This window comes from Entelurus aequoreus, linkage group LG01 (assembly GCF_033978785.1).
Source record: "Entelurus aequoreus isolate RoL-2023_Sb linkage group LG01, RoL_Eaeq_v1.1, whole genome shotgun sequence".
Taxonomy (NCBI): Eukaryota; Metazoa; Chordata; class Actinopteri; order Syngnathiformes; family Syngnathidae; genus Entelurus; species Entelurus aequoreus.
Genome location: NC_084731.1, coordinates 29,913,787 through 29,931,453, shown reverse-complemented (window position 1 = coordinate 29,931,453; position 17,667 = coordinate 29,913,787). Strand labels below are relative to the sequence as shown.

Below are 17,667 nucleotides of genomic sequence, written 5' to 3'. Positions count from 1 at the left end.
GGGCAGCAGCGGTGGCCGCTCCCGGGAATCATTTTAAATAAATGATTCATTTATCTTAGTAAGTAAATGATGCGGACACGTTTGTTACTGAATACTTTCTAATATGCTTCTGCCTTGGAGACTTTGTACCTGTGAGTTTTTGATACTTGTTTGTATTGACTAATGTGGCGTTTTAGACTGCAATATTGTTCAATTAAGGACATTTGTTACGTATGTCTCGCTTGTGTGCTATTGTGTGCTTAGCTTTTGTGAAGCTGCTAGCCCCTAGTATAGCCTGTAGCCTACAATGTTTATGTTTTCTAAATGACTTCATAAAAATACAAGAAAGGACCAAGCTTGTGTGCTTATTGGAGAGCATTAAGATATCAACTGTCTGTCCAGCTTTGCACAAGTAAACAGAGCGTGCGATCAGACTGATGTCCCATGTCAATATCAGATCGGGACACCCCTAATTAACGCGTTATCTTTAACGGCCCTGTTAAAAAAATATAAATGATATTTCATTCAGCCACAATAACAATGGGAGATGTCACCGTTCACCCTGACATGAATGTCATACTGTTTTCTTTATGATTCACGCTGTTCTAATGGGTGCAGAAAGGTCACTTAGGCTCGAGCTACAAGTGTAATTTGGGGAATTCATGTGCACGTGCGGCGTATACATATTCATAATTGTGCAAATGTGCTCGTAGATTGTTAGCAGATGATGCTGTTTGGATGCAGGGCACAGAGATATGTTTGTGGGCGAGGTGAGATTGTGTCATTGCATGTCAATGAGCCCCCGTGTCACTCCTGTGTGATGACTGCACGAAAGAACACAAATCAGCATTGCTGTCTGCGGAGACACACACCCACACACACACACACGTGCACACACAACAAGAAGTGTAATGTCGGAGGAGCGTGAGCGACACTTGTTAATCCACACCATGTCTGTGCACTGTTTGTTAATGTGTATCACTGTGTGTGAGTGTGTTTGTGTGTGTGTGTGTTTGTGTTTGTGCTGCCAAAATCCAGTGAACCACCACCACTAGTAGCCTGAACACACACACACACCCACACATTCTTGTATGTGTTACCTCCTTGAGACCGCCGAAAAATGCCTACCTCTTTAGGACCACCCTTTCTAGATGTATAAAGATTTGTATTTACAACATTAATAATGTATGCATTCTATGCAAATAAAAAAAAGCTTGTTGTGAAAAATGAGTTGGAATGTCACAAGAAAAAGGTCACGATTTCACAACAAAAACTCAGACTTTTGGCAGTATTGTAATAAAAGTCGTCATTTTACTCAACGCAAGTCAAAATGTTACAAGAAAAACTGAACCTTTGTGCAATATTATGGTAAAAGTTGGAATTTTAATCAATAACAGACGCAATTTTACAAGAAAAGCTTAAAATGTTGGCAATGTTATAAAAAGTCGTCATTGTACTCGACAAATGTCACAATTTTATAAGAAAACTAAAAAATGTTGGCAATATTGTAATAATAATCGGAATTTTAACTTGGCAAAATTATGACACTATTTTACAAGAACAACAAAACAAATGGCAATATTGTGATACAAGACAGAATTATATATGACAAATGTCACCATTTTGCAGTAAAAAGTAATAATTTTACATAAAAAAGTAATAATTTTACAAGAAAATTATGCAATATTACAGAAACAGAAAGAATATGAGAATTTTTGTTGTTGTTGAAGTTTTTGTTTGTAATTGGTTTTTAATATTCATTATTTACTTAGTTATTACAGTATGTCTCTATATACATATTTATTTATTTTTTTAAATTAATTTTGGTCAAAAAGGGGGCGCATTTCAATTTCTTACACACACTTGTTATTTCATAAGTTAACCAGAGGGGGAGCACATTTAAAAACCACACACAGTCACTTTGAAAAATCCCTCCTTTTTGGGACCACCCTAATTTTGATAGATTTCACCACCAGGGGGTGCAAATGAGACATTCTCTATTAGATGCAATGGGTTTTCCTTATTGGGACCATGATTTATGTCCTAACTTGTTCACCGGTCCTCATATGGAAGGTACTTTTCCTTGTTGATGTCTCAAGAAGGGTAAAAATACAAGAACACAGACACACACACACACACACACACACACACACACACACACACACACACACACACACACACACACACACACACACACACACACACACACACACACACACACACACACACACATCAACCTGTCTCAAGAGAATAGTAGGATTCCGCAGGAAAAATTATTCCTTTAATTACGATTCATAGTGTGTTTATTCGTCAATAGGCTTAGAGCATTTCCAACGTTTAACAACTTTAAAACTGCTGTACATTTTAAACCCGGTTTATTTTCCTTTGGGTGTTTGTTTTTATCTACCTGTTTTTATCGTGGCTGGAAAATGCAACAGAATTTTTTTCTTCTGCATTTTGAATTAAAGATAATCAATCCAAATCTAAATTTAAAAAAATCTGGAATCTCAGTAGAAAAAGGTGACAAACGTCAAAGAATAAAAATGCCTTTTTAATGTTTTTAATGATAATATCAACGAGGGTTTTTTTTGTTTTTGTTTTTTTTAATCACTGCTATTTTGAAATTATTACCAATATTGATGCTGTTGTCGATAATGTTCATTTTTGTTTCACTACATTTGTATTGTTCCGTGTCATGTTTGTGTGTCCTCAATTGCTCTCAATTGCTCTGTTTGTTGTTATTCCTAACATTGGTGGGACGGGTTTGGTTTTGGAATTGGATTGTATTATTGTGGTATTGTTGTGTATTGTTTTGTTGATTGATTAATACAAAAATAAAAAAAATGCCTTTTTGTAAATATGCATCAAAACAAAAGTAATAATCCTGGAAAAAAATAGAAGGAAGTTGATAGTCCAACTCATAATGACACAAGCTATGGAGATGATATTTGTTGAAAAACATGCATTTAGATTAGATAATCACAAGTAGTATCTTATCTTTTATATTGTATATATTATATAAAAATACAATATTATATAACTATATAATATATCCGTATATATTATATACTGTATATATAATATGTAAATATTACATATATATTATATTTTATATTGCTACTATGGTAACATTTTTTGTCTACTTAATACCTGCATTATCCTTTCCATCCTTTGAAACTGAGCTACTGTGTGGAACAATTTCCCTTGTGGATCAATAAAGTTTGTCTAAGTCTAAGTCTAAATTGATCTATAACTTCCATTTGTTTTAACGAATAAATCGGCTTAAATTAGGACTTTTTGTTCCCTGTGGTGAATAATAGCTACAGTGTGATTGTCAAGCTTATCAAATGCAATGCAAGTGTAAGCCACTGTGAGTGCTGTTATTATTATTGGCTGTGCTAGTGATGGAAAAAGTGTTAATAATAAAGATACACATTGTTTCTGTTATTGTAAATAATGGTGTTGTTGTTGTTGTTGTTGTTTATTGTTTTTATTTACTCTTATTGATTATATTAATATTATTGTTATTGATATGTTGTCACTATTACAGTAGTCCGTTGCCACATCGCGCTTGAAATATTGCGGTTTTACAATATTGCAGATTTATTTTTTTTATTTTTAAAGAATATTCTGCAACATTTTTGGTATAAATTAAGCATTTTCAAGCGTAAACAATGGCTAAATCAACAAAAAATATCAATACAACACTATTATTGGTCACTAAAGGAGACCAAACCAATCAGATAACACTGTTGAGTATCTGGCCACTGATTGGCTCAGCCTCAGGAAGCATTACTACGTCAGATTAAAAGAGTGTAAAGGTGCAAGGGTGTTATTTCATGTTTAGTGGGCTCTCATAATGTTAAAAAAAATATTTAGAAGAGAGTAAACACTTTTTAAATGCTTAAGCTACGAAAATGTTTGATTTATGATGAATGATTCCTACTTCGCGGAAATTAATGTCTGGGACCAATTAACAGCTATAATTGAAGGGTTATTGGATTAACTTTTCTTTTTGCTTTATTTAAGTACAAAAGTGTTGTCTTTTTGTGTCTTCTTCGCAAAGCTGTATTGTAAAGCTGAAATTGGGCTGGAGTTGTGGTTGTTCTATTTTCTTTTATTAAATTGATTAACATTCTGTGTATTTTTTGTAAATAAAATACTGGGTAAATGGAACATAACATTTTAAAATGTCTATGAAATTGCCTTAAAATTTAAAAATAAATAAAACGAAATATATTTTGAGGACAAACTGTAATTCTTTAAATAATACAATTAAATGCTGATATAAGAAAGAGTGTGAAAAAAGATCAAATTAATTATAAATAATAGTTATTAAACCTCTTAAAACAACTTTCTCTAAAAAGATGCACATTCACCAACTAATAACTCCACATTTATCTAGGGTCCGACTCCTCACTATGACATAACACATTTTCAAGCCCTTTACCATAAATTCATACGTGACCTGGACCACGTCCAAGGTCTGCCATACCCAAATCAGTCCCTGTAATAATTCATGCACCAATGTGCTCTTTTAACGGCTGTATGGCAGAACAAAGCTAATAAAAATGCACACCATGGTGGTGGTTGCTTTAAAAAGAGCATAAGAAATGTGCTGCTGTGCCATGCATGCAGCATCTTTAATCACTTAGGCATGCTACACATGCATCTTGCATATTCTAATAAAATAGAATAAAAACTGTATGAAACGCTCTTAAGCGTGCACATTGTAAAATAGCATATAAAGCACAAGTAAAAATGAACATTCAGCTTTCTGTCTGCTATGAGAGTACAAGAGGCACTTTGTTTACAAACCCTAAAGAAGCCATTCAATTCCTGTTTGCTGCACGTGAAACATTTAACCCGGCACTTTTTTCCTTTTTTATTACTTGGAAGCCTTTTTTACACATTTTCTATAAACCCACTACACATCTACAGGAATAGGTTGCCTGTAATTTTTTTTTAATTAACTTTCAGTTAAGTCCTCATTAATTTTCTACCACTTGTCCTTAATAATGTTGACAAAATAATATAATGATAAATGACACAATATGTTACTGCATATGTCAGCAGACTAAATTAGGAGCCTTTGTTTGTTTACTTACTACTAAAAGACAAGTTGTCTGGTATGTTCACTATTTTTTTAAGGACTTAACTGCAATAAGAAACATATGTTTTATGTACCCTAAGATTTTTTGTTAAAATAAAGCCAATAATGCAATTTTTTTGTGGTCCCCTTTCTTTAGAAAAGTACCGAAATAATTTTAGTACCAGTACCAAAATATTGGTATCGTTACAACACTAATTCAAACACGGTTTTACTGTTGAAACTGCATGTATTGTTACACTGGCCAAAATATTGGATATAGCTGTTAAATAAAACTTCAGCCTTGTTTTTAACACACCCCGCCTTCGTGACTCCCTGGAGCATTTTTAAAAAAGGATTGAAAATGGAAAAAGATGGGGGAAAAATACTTTTTTTTGTTTTAGTATGGATTTTGTTTGAGGACAAACATAACACAAACCTTCCCAATTGTTAGAAAGCTCACTGTTTAATATTTTTGTGTGTATGCTTCACTGATGACAGTATTTGGTGAACATCGTTTTGTCCTACTAATTTTGTCGGTTCTTGATCTCACCATGGTTTGTTTACATGTAAAATCTTCCACTCTTTCTTTGTCTCATTTTGTCCGCCAAACATTTTATGCTGTGCGTGAATGCACAAAGGCGCCCTTTGTCGACGTTATTGACTTGTTGGAGTGCTAATCAGGCTATTTAGGCTAGCTGTATGTACATATTGCATTATTATGCCTCATTTGTAGGTATATTTGAGCTCATTTAATTTCCTCTACTTTTTTATCCTCTTTGTATTGAATTTAGTCTCATGACATATTATCTGTATGTAATATTGGCTGCATATCAGATAGTTGTTTGTGTGCCATGTTGTTCCAGACCATAGCAAACGTTACCCAGCTTGCAAAGATTGTAATAAATCTATTAAAAGAAGACAGCCTGCCGTTTCCTTTAACTTGGACACACACATCTATACCTTTGGCCATTAAAAGCCAGTAATTTCCAGGATTTATCTCACCTTCTAAGTAGCCCCTGATTTACTAATGGTTTCCAATGTTGTAAAAATGTGTAGAATACATATTACATTTCAACATTTCTGTCAACAAAGTTTTGCGTCAGCCTGCGACACATAGTCATTTTGATAGTAGGTTATTATAGCTAATATAGACACTTACATCATGTGTTGCCTACATTACGGCTTTTCATTTTTTGCCGCTCCAGACAGATTTGTTTTTTGTATTTTTGGTCCAATGTGGCTCTTTCAACATTTTGGGTTGCCGACCCCTGACTTAGGCCAACTACACAACTGTATTCTAATGTTGGTCATTATGGTGGTACTTGGAGAGCCAAAAGTTTTCTGAGGTGGCACTTGTTGAAAAATGTTTGAGAACCACTGGGATGAAGGAAATGTTATTGTTGGGTGTATTAGAGGGTTTAGAGCAGGGGTCACCAACGCGGTGCCCGCGGGCACCAGGTAGCCCGTAAGGACCAGCTGAGTAGCCCGCTGGCCTGTTCTAAAAATAGCTCAAATAGCAGCACTTACCAGTGAGCTGCCTCTATTTTTTAAATGTTATTTATTTACTAGCAAGCTGGTCTCGCTTTGCTCGACATTTTTAATTCTAAGAGAGACAAAACTCAAATAGAATTTGAAAATCCAAGAAAATATTTTAAAGACTTGGTCTTCAGTTGTTTAAATAAATGCATACATTTTTTTACTTTGCTTCTTATAACTTTCAGAAAGACAATTTTAGAGAAAAAATACAACCTTAAAAATTATTTTGGGATTTTTAAACACATATACCTTTTTTACCTTTTAAATTCCTTCCTCTTGTTTCCTGACACTGTAAATCAATGTTCAAGTGAATTAATTTTTTTTATTGTAAAGAATAATAAATAATTTAGCTTCTGTTTTTTCGACGAAGAATATTTGTGAAATATTTCTTCAAACTTATTATGATTAAAATTCAAAAAAAATATTCTGGCAAATCTAGAAAATCTGTAGAATCAAATTTAAATCTTGTTTCAAAGTCTTTTTAATTTCTTTTAAAAATTTTGTTCTGGAGAATCTAGAAGAAATAATGATTTGTCTTTGTTAGAAATATAGCTTGGTCCAATTTGTTATATATTCTAACAAAGTGCAGATTGGATTTTAACCTATTTAAAACATGTCATCCAAATTCTAAAATTAATCTTAATCAGGAAAAATCACTAATGATGTTCCATAAATTATTTTTTTTATTTTTTCAAAAAGATTCGAATTAGCTAGTTTTTCTCTTCTTTTTTTCGGTTGAATTTTGAATTTCATAGAGTCGAAATTGAAGATAAACTATGTTTCAAAATTTAATTGTCATTTTTTTTTGTGTTTTCTCCTCTTTTAAACCGTTCAATTAAGTGTAAATATCATTAATTATTAATAATAACAGAGTTAAAGGTAAATTGAGCAAATTGGCTATTTCTGGCAATTTATTGAAGTGTGTATCAAACTGGTAGCCCTTCGCATTAATCAGTACCCAAGAAGTAGCTCTTGGTTTCAAAAAGGTTGGTGACCCCTGGTTTAGAGGATATTACCTGATTTATAAATGAATCAAAAGACCTCAGAAAGAAAGACAATATATATTGTAGACAGCAATTAACTGACTTAAAACATTTTTGGATTGAACAAATATTATATTGTAAACTTTAATTTGGTCTCTTGTTCTTATTTGGATGTTATCCACTAGTTATTATTGACATATTATTGGACCATGTGTGTTACTCCCTCTGAAGTCTTAATCAAGGCTCAAGTCACAGATATTTATTTCAGCCACGCCTTCTTCACGCCACCAACGTTGCCAAATGTGATGCTGTCAGAACTAATAAAATAAGAAAACAGAACTTACAATTAGTCTGACATCCAAGAAAATAAATACACATTGATTTCACATACATATCAGAAATAATCATACCTCATTGGCCTCATAAACTCCATAGGAATAACGTTTATTTTCAATCCGAGACGCCATTAACATCTTCTCCACCAAACACTTGTTGTCTCATGCTATTGATATCTTTGTTAAAAACATTTAAAGTGATTTAGGTAGCCCTTTTTTGTCTTTTTTTTTCTTTTTTTTTTTAAAAATATATTTTGTATTATTATTATTATTTGTTAATATTTAATACTCTATCTGTATTTGCTTCTGTTTTCTTTCCTTGTTGTTGAAAGTGCCTTGACTGTTGAGTGAATTATAATTGTATGTTTGTTGTTCAATAAAAAAAAAAAAATAAAAAAAAAAATAAAAAAACATGTCTCATGCTGCTTCCTTAATTCCGACACATATTAATTGTCCCCCCAACAATGTGACCAAACCGGAACAAAACAAAAATATTCCCCTCCGATTTACATGGGTTTTGGAACAAAAATAAAGTTAACATAAACTTGTATGAATTAACCTAATTAATGAATGGCTACTGCACTGTATGTGCACTTTGATAAAAACTGCAATTTATGCAATTTTAATATTGTTGTGTATTTTCAATCCTGTGCAATTTTATTGTGGATGTTAGATGCACCATAAAAGGACAACAGATGGAAATTAGCATGGTGCTACATCTGGTGCAGCCATCTTCTAAATCAAACCTGGGCAAATTAAGGCCCGGGGGCCACATGCGGCCCGTTGAGCTTTTCAATCTGGCCCACCGGACATTCCCAAATAATTTTTTGAGATCTTTAAGATGGAAAGTGTAGCTGCCATTATGATGTGCAGTCATGTTTTCTAACGACCGTGAGTCTTCAACTATACAACGTATTTCAATGGTTGGAATCTGCGCTTTGGGATGATTTACCAGTTACTATGGTAATCTAATTAGTTACTATGGTAATCTAATTAGTTACTATGGTCATCTAATTAGTTACTATGGTCATCTAATTAGTTACTATGGTAATCTACGTCACAGCAGCTCAGACGAGGCACCAAGCAGTGTGGGCGGGAAACGTTTCCACTGACGCGGAAGTAGATTTTCACAACAAAAATCTAAAGCTTAGTGATATATCAGATATATCAGATTGTAGGTGGGTTTATTTTGTTAATATTTCACTGTTTGTTGCATTTTTGTTGCGTTTCACTTGATTGTAAAATATGTTGATCGAAAAGGGGTGTGACGTTCATATTTTGTCACTATTCAGTGTTTTATCCTTCATAGAAAAATTTAAAATTCCATTATGTTTTTTAAGGTGGTCTGTCATAACGTTTTTAGCATTCAATCAGACATTATTGTGAGGTTTTTTATTAGTATTCCTAAAAATAGATATATACCGGCCCCCAGACACATTTTTTTTTCTAAATGTGGCCCCTGAGTCAAAATAATTGCCCAGGCCTGTTCTAAATGTAACTGCACATTGTCCTTCAAAATAAACAAATACAAACAAACCCAAGGAAATAACTTTTTAATAACATTATGGACCCCGACTTAAACAAGTTGAAAAACGTATTCGGGTGTTACCATTTAGTGGTCACTTGCACGGAATATGTACTGTACTGTGGAATCTACTAATAAAAGTTTCAATCAATCAAAAAAACTTTGAAATGATATAACAAATATACATGTTGCTTCTGTCAGCAGCTACAATGTTATTATTATTGTAACAAACTTTTCAGGATGTCCCAAGTTACCAGAGAATGTTAGGTAAGGAAGAGTTTTGTCCTTCCAGAGTTGCCGTAGGGCTGTGACGTAGGAGGTCTATAAAGGTGATTGTGGAAGAGAGAGAAAGGGAAAGATAACATTAAAGAAGTGGTGGAGACCGGACCTGTTGCTACACCCGAATTGTGGACGGACCGGAATTGTGAGAGACCGAGTGTTTGTTGAGTTTGAGTAAAGTGACGTCCGGCCTGTCGTGCCGTTTTGGTGTATTTAAAAAAATATATATAATTTTTTTCTTTTATTAACCCAACTGTAATCCGCCTTTAACCCACCGCCTCTGAGATTGGTGGGAAATATAATATTAGTATTGCCATATTATTATATTACAGTTTATTTGAGGTGCATGTCAGTATGTATACGTTGAAATTGCAAGGTAGGGCCCCTCCAGGTTATTATTTCCTAGCTAATGCTCATTGGGTATTTGTTTAAAAACAAATATGCGATGTTATTATTACAGGTGGCTCCTGGAAAAATAGGCAACCTGCAGTGGTTATTTTTCTTCCCCACTAGGGGGCAGTGGCACCCCACTGAGGGCTGCTGACACACTCCTGGTAAGTTTGCAGCAGGCTGAGCTAAATATTAATGAGCCACGGTGAGTAATGAAGGTTTGAAGAGGGGAGGACGTTTTGTTATTGATGCAAATCTGTTGTCTTTCATTTGCTGAGTTAGTACCTTTTTGGGAAGAAAGGTGTGTTGACACTCTTACTAGGAGATCATTTACCCTGCTGTGTGTGTGCTGGAGCTTTCTCTCACTTGTGTTTTTTAGGCTGAATCTCCCCTGCTGTTGCTTTGTTTGGACTTGACTTGTGAACACTGTGCACAAATGTTGTGATTTTGCAGCAATTCAAGTTGTCGTCATCCACATTGCGCATCCATTGTGTTTGCATGTGTGTACAAGTGTTGGAAGAAAAGGAAGAGTGTGTATGATGTCTAGAGTGAGGATCATATTGAGCCGGGGGGTAGGTGAAGCTATTGTAAACAATGGATCTGACAGAATCTAGGCCCTCACATCTCTACCTTCATGCGAGGCCGGGGGAGGCGACAGAGGAACCCCAGGGCACGCTCACCTCACTGACCAACTGTCTTTGTACCTCCTCATTCCAGGGGCTTCTTCGGTTTGAGGGGAGGAGGACGAGGCGATGATGCCCTGCACCTCCTGTTGTTCTTAGAGAGGCATTGGAACTCACCCATTAAAACAGAGGGGACCAGGTAAACATAAAACAACACAGTGCGGGATAACATTTTGGGTGATTACATTTATAAATGAGTAGAAAATATGCTAAATCTTGCATGAGACTGTTCAAATAAATGTGGCGCTTTACTGGACAAGGCGCCTTATTTTGTAACATAAAGGGGCTGTTTGCAAATTGTTAAAATTTTTCAAACCAAAATATAAAACAAGAACACCACTGGCTAGCTTATGTTACCTTTAGTATTTTAGCAGAACATATATATTTTTAAGGTGTCTATATTGTTCATAATTACTATGGTTGTACGGTATACCGGTATTAGTATAGTACTGTGATACTAATGAATCATATTCGGTACTATACCGCCTCTAAAAAATACCGGGAATCCTGGATATTGGATTGATACCCAAATTTGTGGTATCATCCAAAACTAATGTAAAGTATCAAATAACAGAAGAATAAGTGATTATTACATTTTAACAGAAGTGTAGATAGAACATGTTAAAAGAGAAAGTAAGCAGATATTAACAGTAAATGAACAAGTAATCAAATCAAATCAACTTTATTTATAAAGCACATTTAAAATGTACCACAGGGGTAGCCAAAGTGCTGTACAATGGGCAGGTTAAAAGATAACAAGAAAAAACGAGCAAACACAACACAACACAAACATAGCACGATAAAAAAATAAATAAAACATAGAAACAGGTTCACAGCAGGTGCATTATGGGACGCCATAACAGGATGGAGATCACAGAGTTTTAAAGGCCATGGAATAAAAGTGTGTTTTTAAGAACGATTTAAAAACAGGAAGAGAGGAGGCCTGTCTAACACTCAAAGGTAAGTCGTTCCAGAGCTTGGGAGCAGCAGCGGCGAAAGCTCTGTCACCTCTAAGCTTCAGCCTTGTGTCAAGGACCGTCAACAGCAGCTGATTGGCTGATCTTAGGGATCGGGGGCGGGGGGGCAGTAAGGCTGAAGGAGGTCGGAGAGATATGTTGGAGCGAGGTTGTTTAGACATTTGAAAACAAATAGTAGGAGTTTAAAGTTGATTCGGTAGTGCACAGGGAGCCAGTGAAAGGACGCCAGTATAGGGGTGATGTGCTCACGCCTGCGGGTCTGTGTTAGCAGACGAGCAGCAGAGTTCTGCACGAGCTGCAGGCGGGCGAGGGAGGCCTGGCTAAATCTAAAGTAGATTAATAATTCATTTTCTACCACTTGTCCTTAATAATGTTGACAAAATAATAGAAATGGAAATGACACAATATGTTACTGCATACGTCAGCAGACTAATTAGAAGCCTTCGTTTGCTTACCGTATTTTTCGGAGTATAAGTCGCTCCGGAGTATAAGTCGCATCGGCCGAAAATGCATAATAAAGAAGGAAAAAAAACATACATAAGTAGCACTGGAGTATAAGTTGCATTTTTTTGGGGAAATTTATTTGATAAAGCCCAACACCAAGAATAGACATTTGAAAGGCAATTTAAAATAAATAAAGAATAGTGAACAACAGGCTGAATAAGTGTAAGTTATATCAGTGGTACCGGTACGCACAAGAAATTAAAAAAAAAAATATATATTTTTTTTTTTATTGAATCAACATAAAAAACACAAGATACACTTACAATTAGTGCACCAACCCAAAAAACCTCCCTCCCCCATTTATACTCATTCACACTCATTCGCACAAAAGGGTTGTTTCTTTCTGTTACTATTTCTGGTTCCTACATTGTATATCATTATAGATCAATACAGTCTGCAGGGATACATGATTGTATTTTTTTATGACAAAATTTAAAAAAAAAAAAAAAAAAACATCCCCCCCCGGTCCGTGGGACAAATTTTCAAGCGTTGACCAGTCCGCAGTTACAAAAAGGTTGGTGACCACTGCATTATATGACGCATAAATAACCAACTGAGAACGTGCCTGGTATTTAACGTAACATATTATGGTAAGAGTCATTCAAATAACTATAACATATAGAACATGCTATAGGTTTACCAAACAATCTGTTACTCCTAATCGCTAAATCCGATGAAATCTTATACGTCTAGTCTCTTACGTGAATGAGCTAAATAATATTATTTGATATTTTACGGTAATGTGTTAATAATTTCACACATAAGTCGCTCCTGAGTATAAGTCGCACCCCCGGCCAAACTATGAAAAAAACTGCGACTTATAGTCCGAAAAATACGGTACTTACTAATAAAAGACAAGTTGTCTTGTATGTTCACTATTGTATTCATTGACAAAATTTCAATAAGAAACATATGTTTGATGTACCCTAAGATTTTTGGTTAAAATAAAGCCAATAATGCAATTTTTGTGGTCCCCTTTATTTAGAAAAGTATCGAAATACATTTTGGTACCGGTGTCAGTACCAACATATTGGTATCGGGACAACATTAATTATTACTAATTATATCGAATAACATTTGACCAGGAATTTGCCTGGCGTTCAGGCTTCTCACTCACCGCTAGGGATGGGTATTGAATTCGGTACTTTTATAGATATCACGTCTCTATCACATCTCATAAAATCAAACATTGCCGTATTTCGATATCTTTGTTGCTTGTGACGTCACGACCAGTTGTAGACTCGGCCAGGCTAAAACAAGCACTCAAGCAGCACTCAGAGCGGACTCAGTCGGACTGCCTCTATTTAATGTTACTATTTTCCATGCCAACAAAGCAAGTATACCTTATAGAACACACTGGAATGTTAGGTAAGGCTCCACTTTACAAAATGCGCTAGCATTTGCTATACATATACTACTGAATAGCAATAGCTTCGTAATTTAAAAAAATACTTACAGTATACACATTTTGTAGGGCACAACACAACACTAGATTCAGCTTAATTGGGGTGGCGTGCCAGTAACTTGAACATTCCAGGTTCAATTCCAGCCTCCGCCATCTAAGTCACAAGTTGTGTTCTTGGGCAAGAGACTTTATGCTCCCAGTGCCACCCAAACTGGTTTAAAAATGTAGCTTGAAAAACATGTTGATAATGTAAAAGTAAAGTGCTTTGTGTTTCTAGAGAAAAAGCGCTATCTAAATATAATTCACTACTACTACCTGGCGAGGCGACACACTGTGGTTCAGAGTAGTGTATAGAGCAGTGGTTCTTAGCCTTGTTGGAGGTACCGAACCCCACCAGTTTCATATGCGCATTCACCGAACCCTTCTTTAGTGAGAAATAAAATGCTGTTTTTTTTTTCAAATTCAAGACAAAGTTATATGTTGTTGGTAACACTTTAATATGGGGAACATATTCTAAGTAACAAAGACATCATTTAGAGTTATTTGGTTAGGGTTAGGGTTAGAGGGTTAGGGCCAGGGTTAGAGGGTTAGGGTTATAATAAGGCCATGCCGAATAAGGCATTAATAAGTACTTAATAATGACTAGTTAAGAGCCAATATATTACTAATTTGTATGTTAATAAGCAACTAAATAATGGTGAATATGTCCCCCATACTAAAGTGCTACCATGTTTTTTTTACTGGTGCACAAAATGAACCATGCATGAACATCACCTTGTTCAAACAACAAAACCAACACAGTGCATAAACTCAAAACAAATTACACACCGGCAAATCAGTGTGACTTCTGGTGTTGCCGTATCCGTAATACGCCGATAGGGAGAAGTTTTTATTTACACGATGAGTCGGGTGTGTTTTGACCTCCGCCGAACCCCTGAGGCCGACTCACCGAACCCCTAGGGTTCGACCAAACCCAGGTTAAGAACCACTGGTATAGAGAGAGTATGAACAACCTGGGTGCAAGCCATCCCAATGATTGGTTAACAGGCACTCACGTGACTACAGGGCGCCATGTTACATACCAGTTTAAAGCCGCATCCAAACGACACTGCACTGCCTCATTATTCATTTATTTTAATTGAAGAGTGTTTGCCGTGTCAACATGCTCTGTTGTGCGGCATGGGGATGCACCACTCGCAAACAATTGCATAAGTTTCCCCGCAACCCAGAAAGGGGAAAAATATGGGAAGTGGAGGTTCGCTAGGAAGGCTGGAGAGCCAATAAGAACAATTTATTGTGCAAGGTAAGCAAGCATACATACACATGGAAAACGTGGTATATCGCACTCTCATTAATGTTGAAGTAATACACTTTGCCTGGCAAAACTTTGCTTTAAAATCGCACCTTTTCTGCATGTGTCACCAAAAATCTAAATAAACCTATACATATAAAAGTGTAAAAAACATGTAAAAAGTAGCATTAGTTCAGTATTCAAGTTAATATGGTGATAATGAAATTAGGAAACCATGACTCGTGATAGCAAAACCTATTAAAAATATTTCAAAAAGGCAAAAATAAAAGCAAAGGGCATACAGTATATAGCGCAAACAATACATTGAAGGCAGACACCAGAGTTGACATACTGCACACAAAAGTCATAATTCCTCCGCAATTGTTGGTCCAAAGCTCATGAGTCCAAAATGAGGGTAATACCTTTTATTTGTGGTTTTGTATTTTGTGACGTACATTTTGCCGACTGGAGCGTGTTAGCCACTGGTCATTAAACATGTAGCGGTGGAGTGCATCAAACACGGCCGCAGAATTGCCCCGAAATTAATATATATTTTACTTTAACAAAATAAAAACATGTTTTATTGTAAGTTCATGAGCTGGAGTATATTTAGAACTATAGACTTTTTATTTTGGTTTTATTTCGTCAAGAAAACTCTAACCTTAGAACGACTCAATTACATGCATCCGGGCACAGTCCACCACGTCTTGGGTACCAAACACGGCGCCTCTCGTTTAATTGTCCATACTCTCTCTATACGACTCTGCTGTGGTCTATACACTAATGGCATCTCATTTTTTGGAAATGCAACTGCATGCAAATTGCAAAGTCTGCTGTACAATACTTGCAAATCAAACCCAAAAGTGTCAGAAATCAAGATATAACAAATAGACGGCACAGTCATTATAAGCTCACTGTTAAACGTTAAATCAAAAAATGTTATTTTATTTATTTAAAAAAATAATATTTACTAACACATGAACACACACAAAAGTACAGAAATTTGTTACCGTTGAGTATCGGTATCGATTCCCAGGTACCAGGAATTGGTGCTGTATCGATTCTAATGTGAAAGGTACCCATCCCTAGTCACCGCTGGCTTGTCCACACAAGGAGCGCAAACACACACACACATTCACACTCACTTACACAAAAAAAGTCCCACAGAAGCAACAATTTGCAATATTGTTGTTGTAACGATAGAATATACATTTAATGATAGCTAATGTTAGCTATGCCAATTGCTATCATTAGCTGAATAATGCACGGTAGGTAAAGGTGTAGTTACATCATTAAGTGCTGAAAGTGGTAAGAAGGCAGGAATTAATGCTTAAAACCCTCTGGGGACATTTCATTGGGATTATATTTAAAGCCAAACAGGACATAAACATATTTAAGGGTGTAAAAAAACATTTTTGATTCTTTTTTTTACTTTTTTGGTCAGAATTTCCAATAAACTTCAGTCCGAAACAAAAATGTCTAACATGTAATGTTTTTTATTTTAAATATTTACTCATTCGAAGGTCTTTTGATGAGATAGTGTCACAGGTTTAAATGAGTTAAATAACTTATGTTATGCAAATGCATACTAATTGACTAACTGACATAATTTGATCAAAAGACTGTTAAAGGGTTCAAATGAAACAAATAACAAAACTTTACATGATTGGTATTTTTGTTCCGGGTTTACGTTGATTGGGAGATTTGAGCAAATGTTCAGAACCAATTAATAGTGATAAACTAGGTGGTATTAGTGATATTATTATTATTATTTTTATAACGTTTTACTTTTTTCTATGGGTAAAATCTGCACTGAAACCAAAGCAATTCTTATCTGATGTTGTCTTATAAAGACAAGTGATTTAATTTAAATGTCTCTAAAAAGGAAATTGGAAAACATTTTTTCTCTGATCCATGTGGTGTGGCCTGTTATTTTCCACCTTTGACCCCTGTTGACTCATGTTGTTGCTACTCGTTTGAAAAGCATCGCTCTGTTATGTTGCTTTTAGAGGTGAAGCTTCTAATCTTTCTCCGTGCGCCTTTTCTCCCCTCTTCAATCACTTCTTCACTACCGTTTTCTCCTCTTCCCCTCTCGCAGGATGAAACTGTGGGGGAGGACAGTTCGGCCTTTGCAGGTGGCCTACGTCGTTGCCTTGGCGATGCTCTGCGTTGACCCCGTGTCCGCTGGCAACCGCAGCCATCGGGGATCGACAGGTACGCCGGGTCTCGCTCGGAGTCCCTTTTCACTAACACCACAACAGGTTAATTACACCGTCAGACGGCTGACATGTTTTATGAGGCTGAGCCGTCCCACATCTCCTTCCCTTTGACATGATGTAATCTAGACAAGCCCTCATTTTGGGCTTAGATGCAAACAGTCTTGGCAAATGCTCAAGTCCGTACGAATGCAAATGGCACTTAAGCTGTCAGCAGATGTCAACACAAATATATCAGTGTGGGTGTGATATGATCTACTGAGAGTGCTTGCAGATGTCCAACAATTCAGAGGTGCTGTCGCCATCGCTCAGTCCGCCCTTCAGTGGTCGAGGTCTTGATTGAGATTATCTACCACGACGCCATAACTTCTGATCTTATGCATCGTTATTGCCAGCGCTTACATTAATATGTATGGCTTAACCGCCTTCAGTCAAATCATGACGCTCATAAACTGAATACATTCTTACTTTA

The 17,667-nt window shown here is 35.8% G+C and overlaps 2 protein-coding genes across 4 annotated transcripts in view; both read left to right on the top strand.

Annotated features, from left to right (window-relative positions):
- Nucleotides 1–10,938, top strand: part of eogt (EGF domain-specific O-linked N-acetylglucosamine (GlcNAc) transferase) — a 110,736-nt gene extending 99,798 nt beyond the window's left edge. For 2 of the 3 annotated variants that reach the window (XR_009826193.1, XR_009826192.1), the window contains one exon: nt 10,837–10,919. The gene's annotated coding sequence lies outside the window, so the exon portion shown is untranslated. Of the gene's footprint in view, nt 1–10,836 lie in introns of all 3 variants that reach the window. The other variant, XR_009826194.1, reaches the window with a different exon arrangement.
- LOC133650169 (chemokine-like protein TAFA-4) overlaps nt 10,353–17,667 on the top strand; it is a 93,189-nt gene continuing 85,874 nt past the window's right edge. Inside the window, exons 1-3 of the mRNA XM_062047101.1 lie at nt 10,353–10,420; nt 10,837–10,941; nt 17,078–17,193. Of these exons, the coding sequence (XP_061903085.1) occupies nt 10,368–10,420; nt 10,837–10,941; nt 17,078–17,193 (274 nt within the window). The 5' untranslated portion in view covers nt 10,353–10,367. The remainder of the gene's footprint in view (nt 10,421–10,836; nt 10,942–17,077; nt 17,194–17,667) is intronic.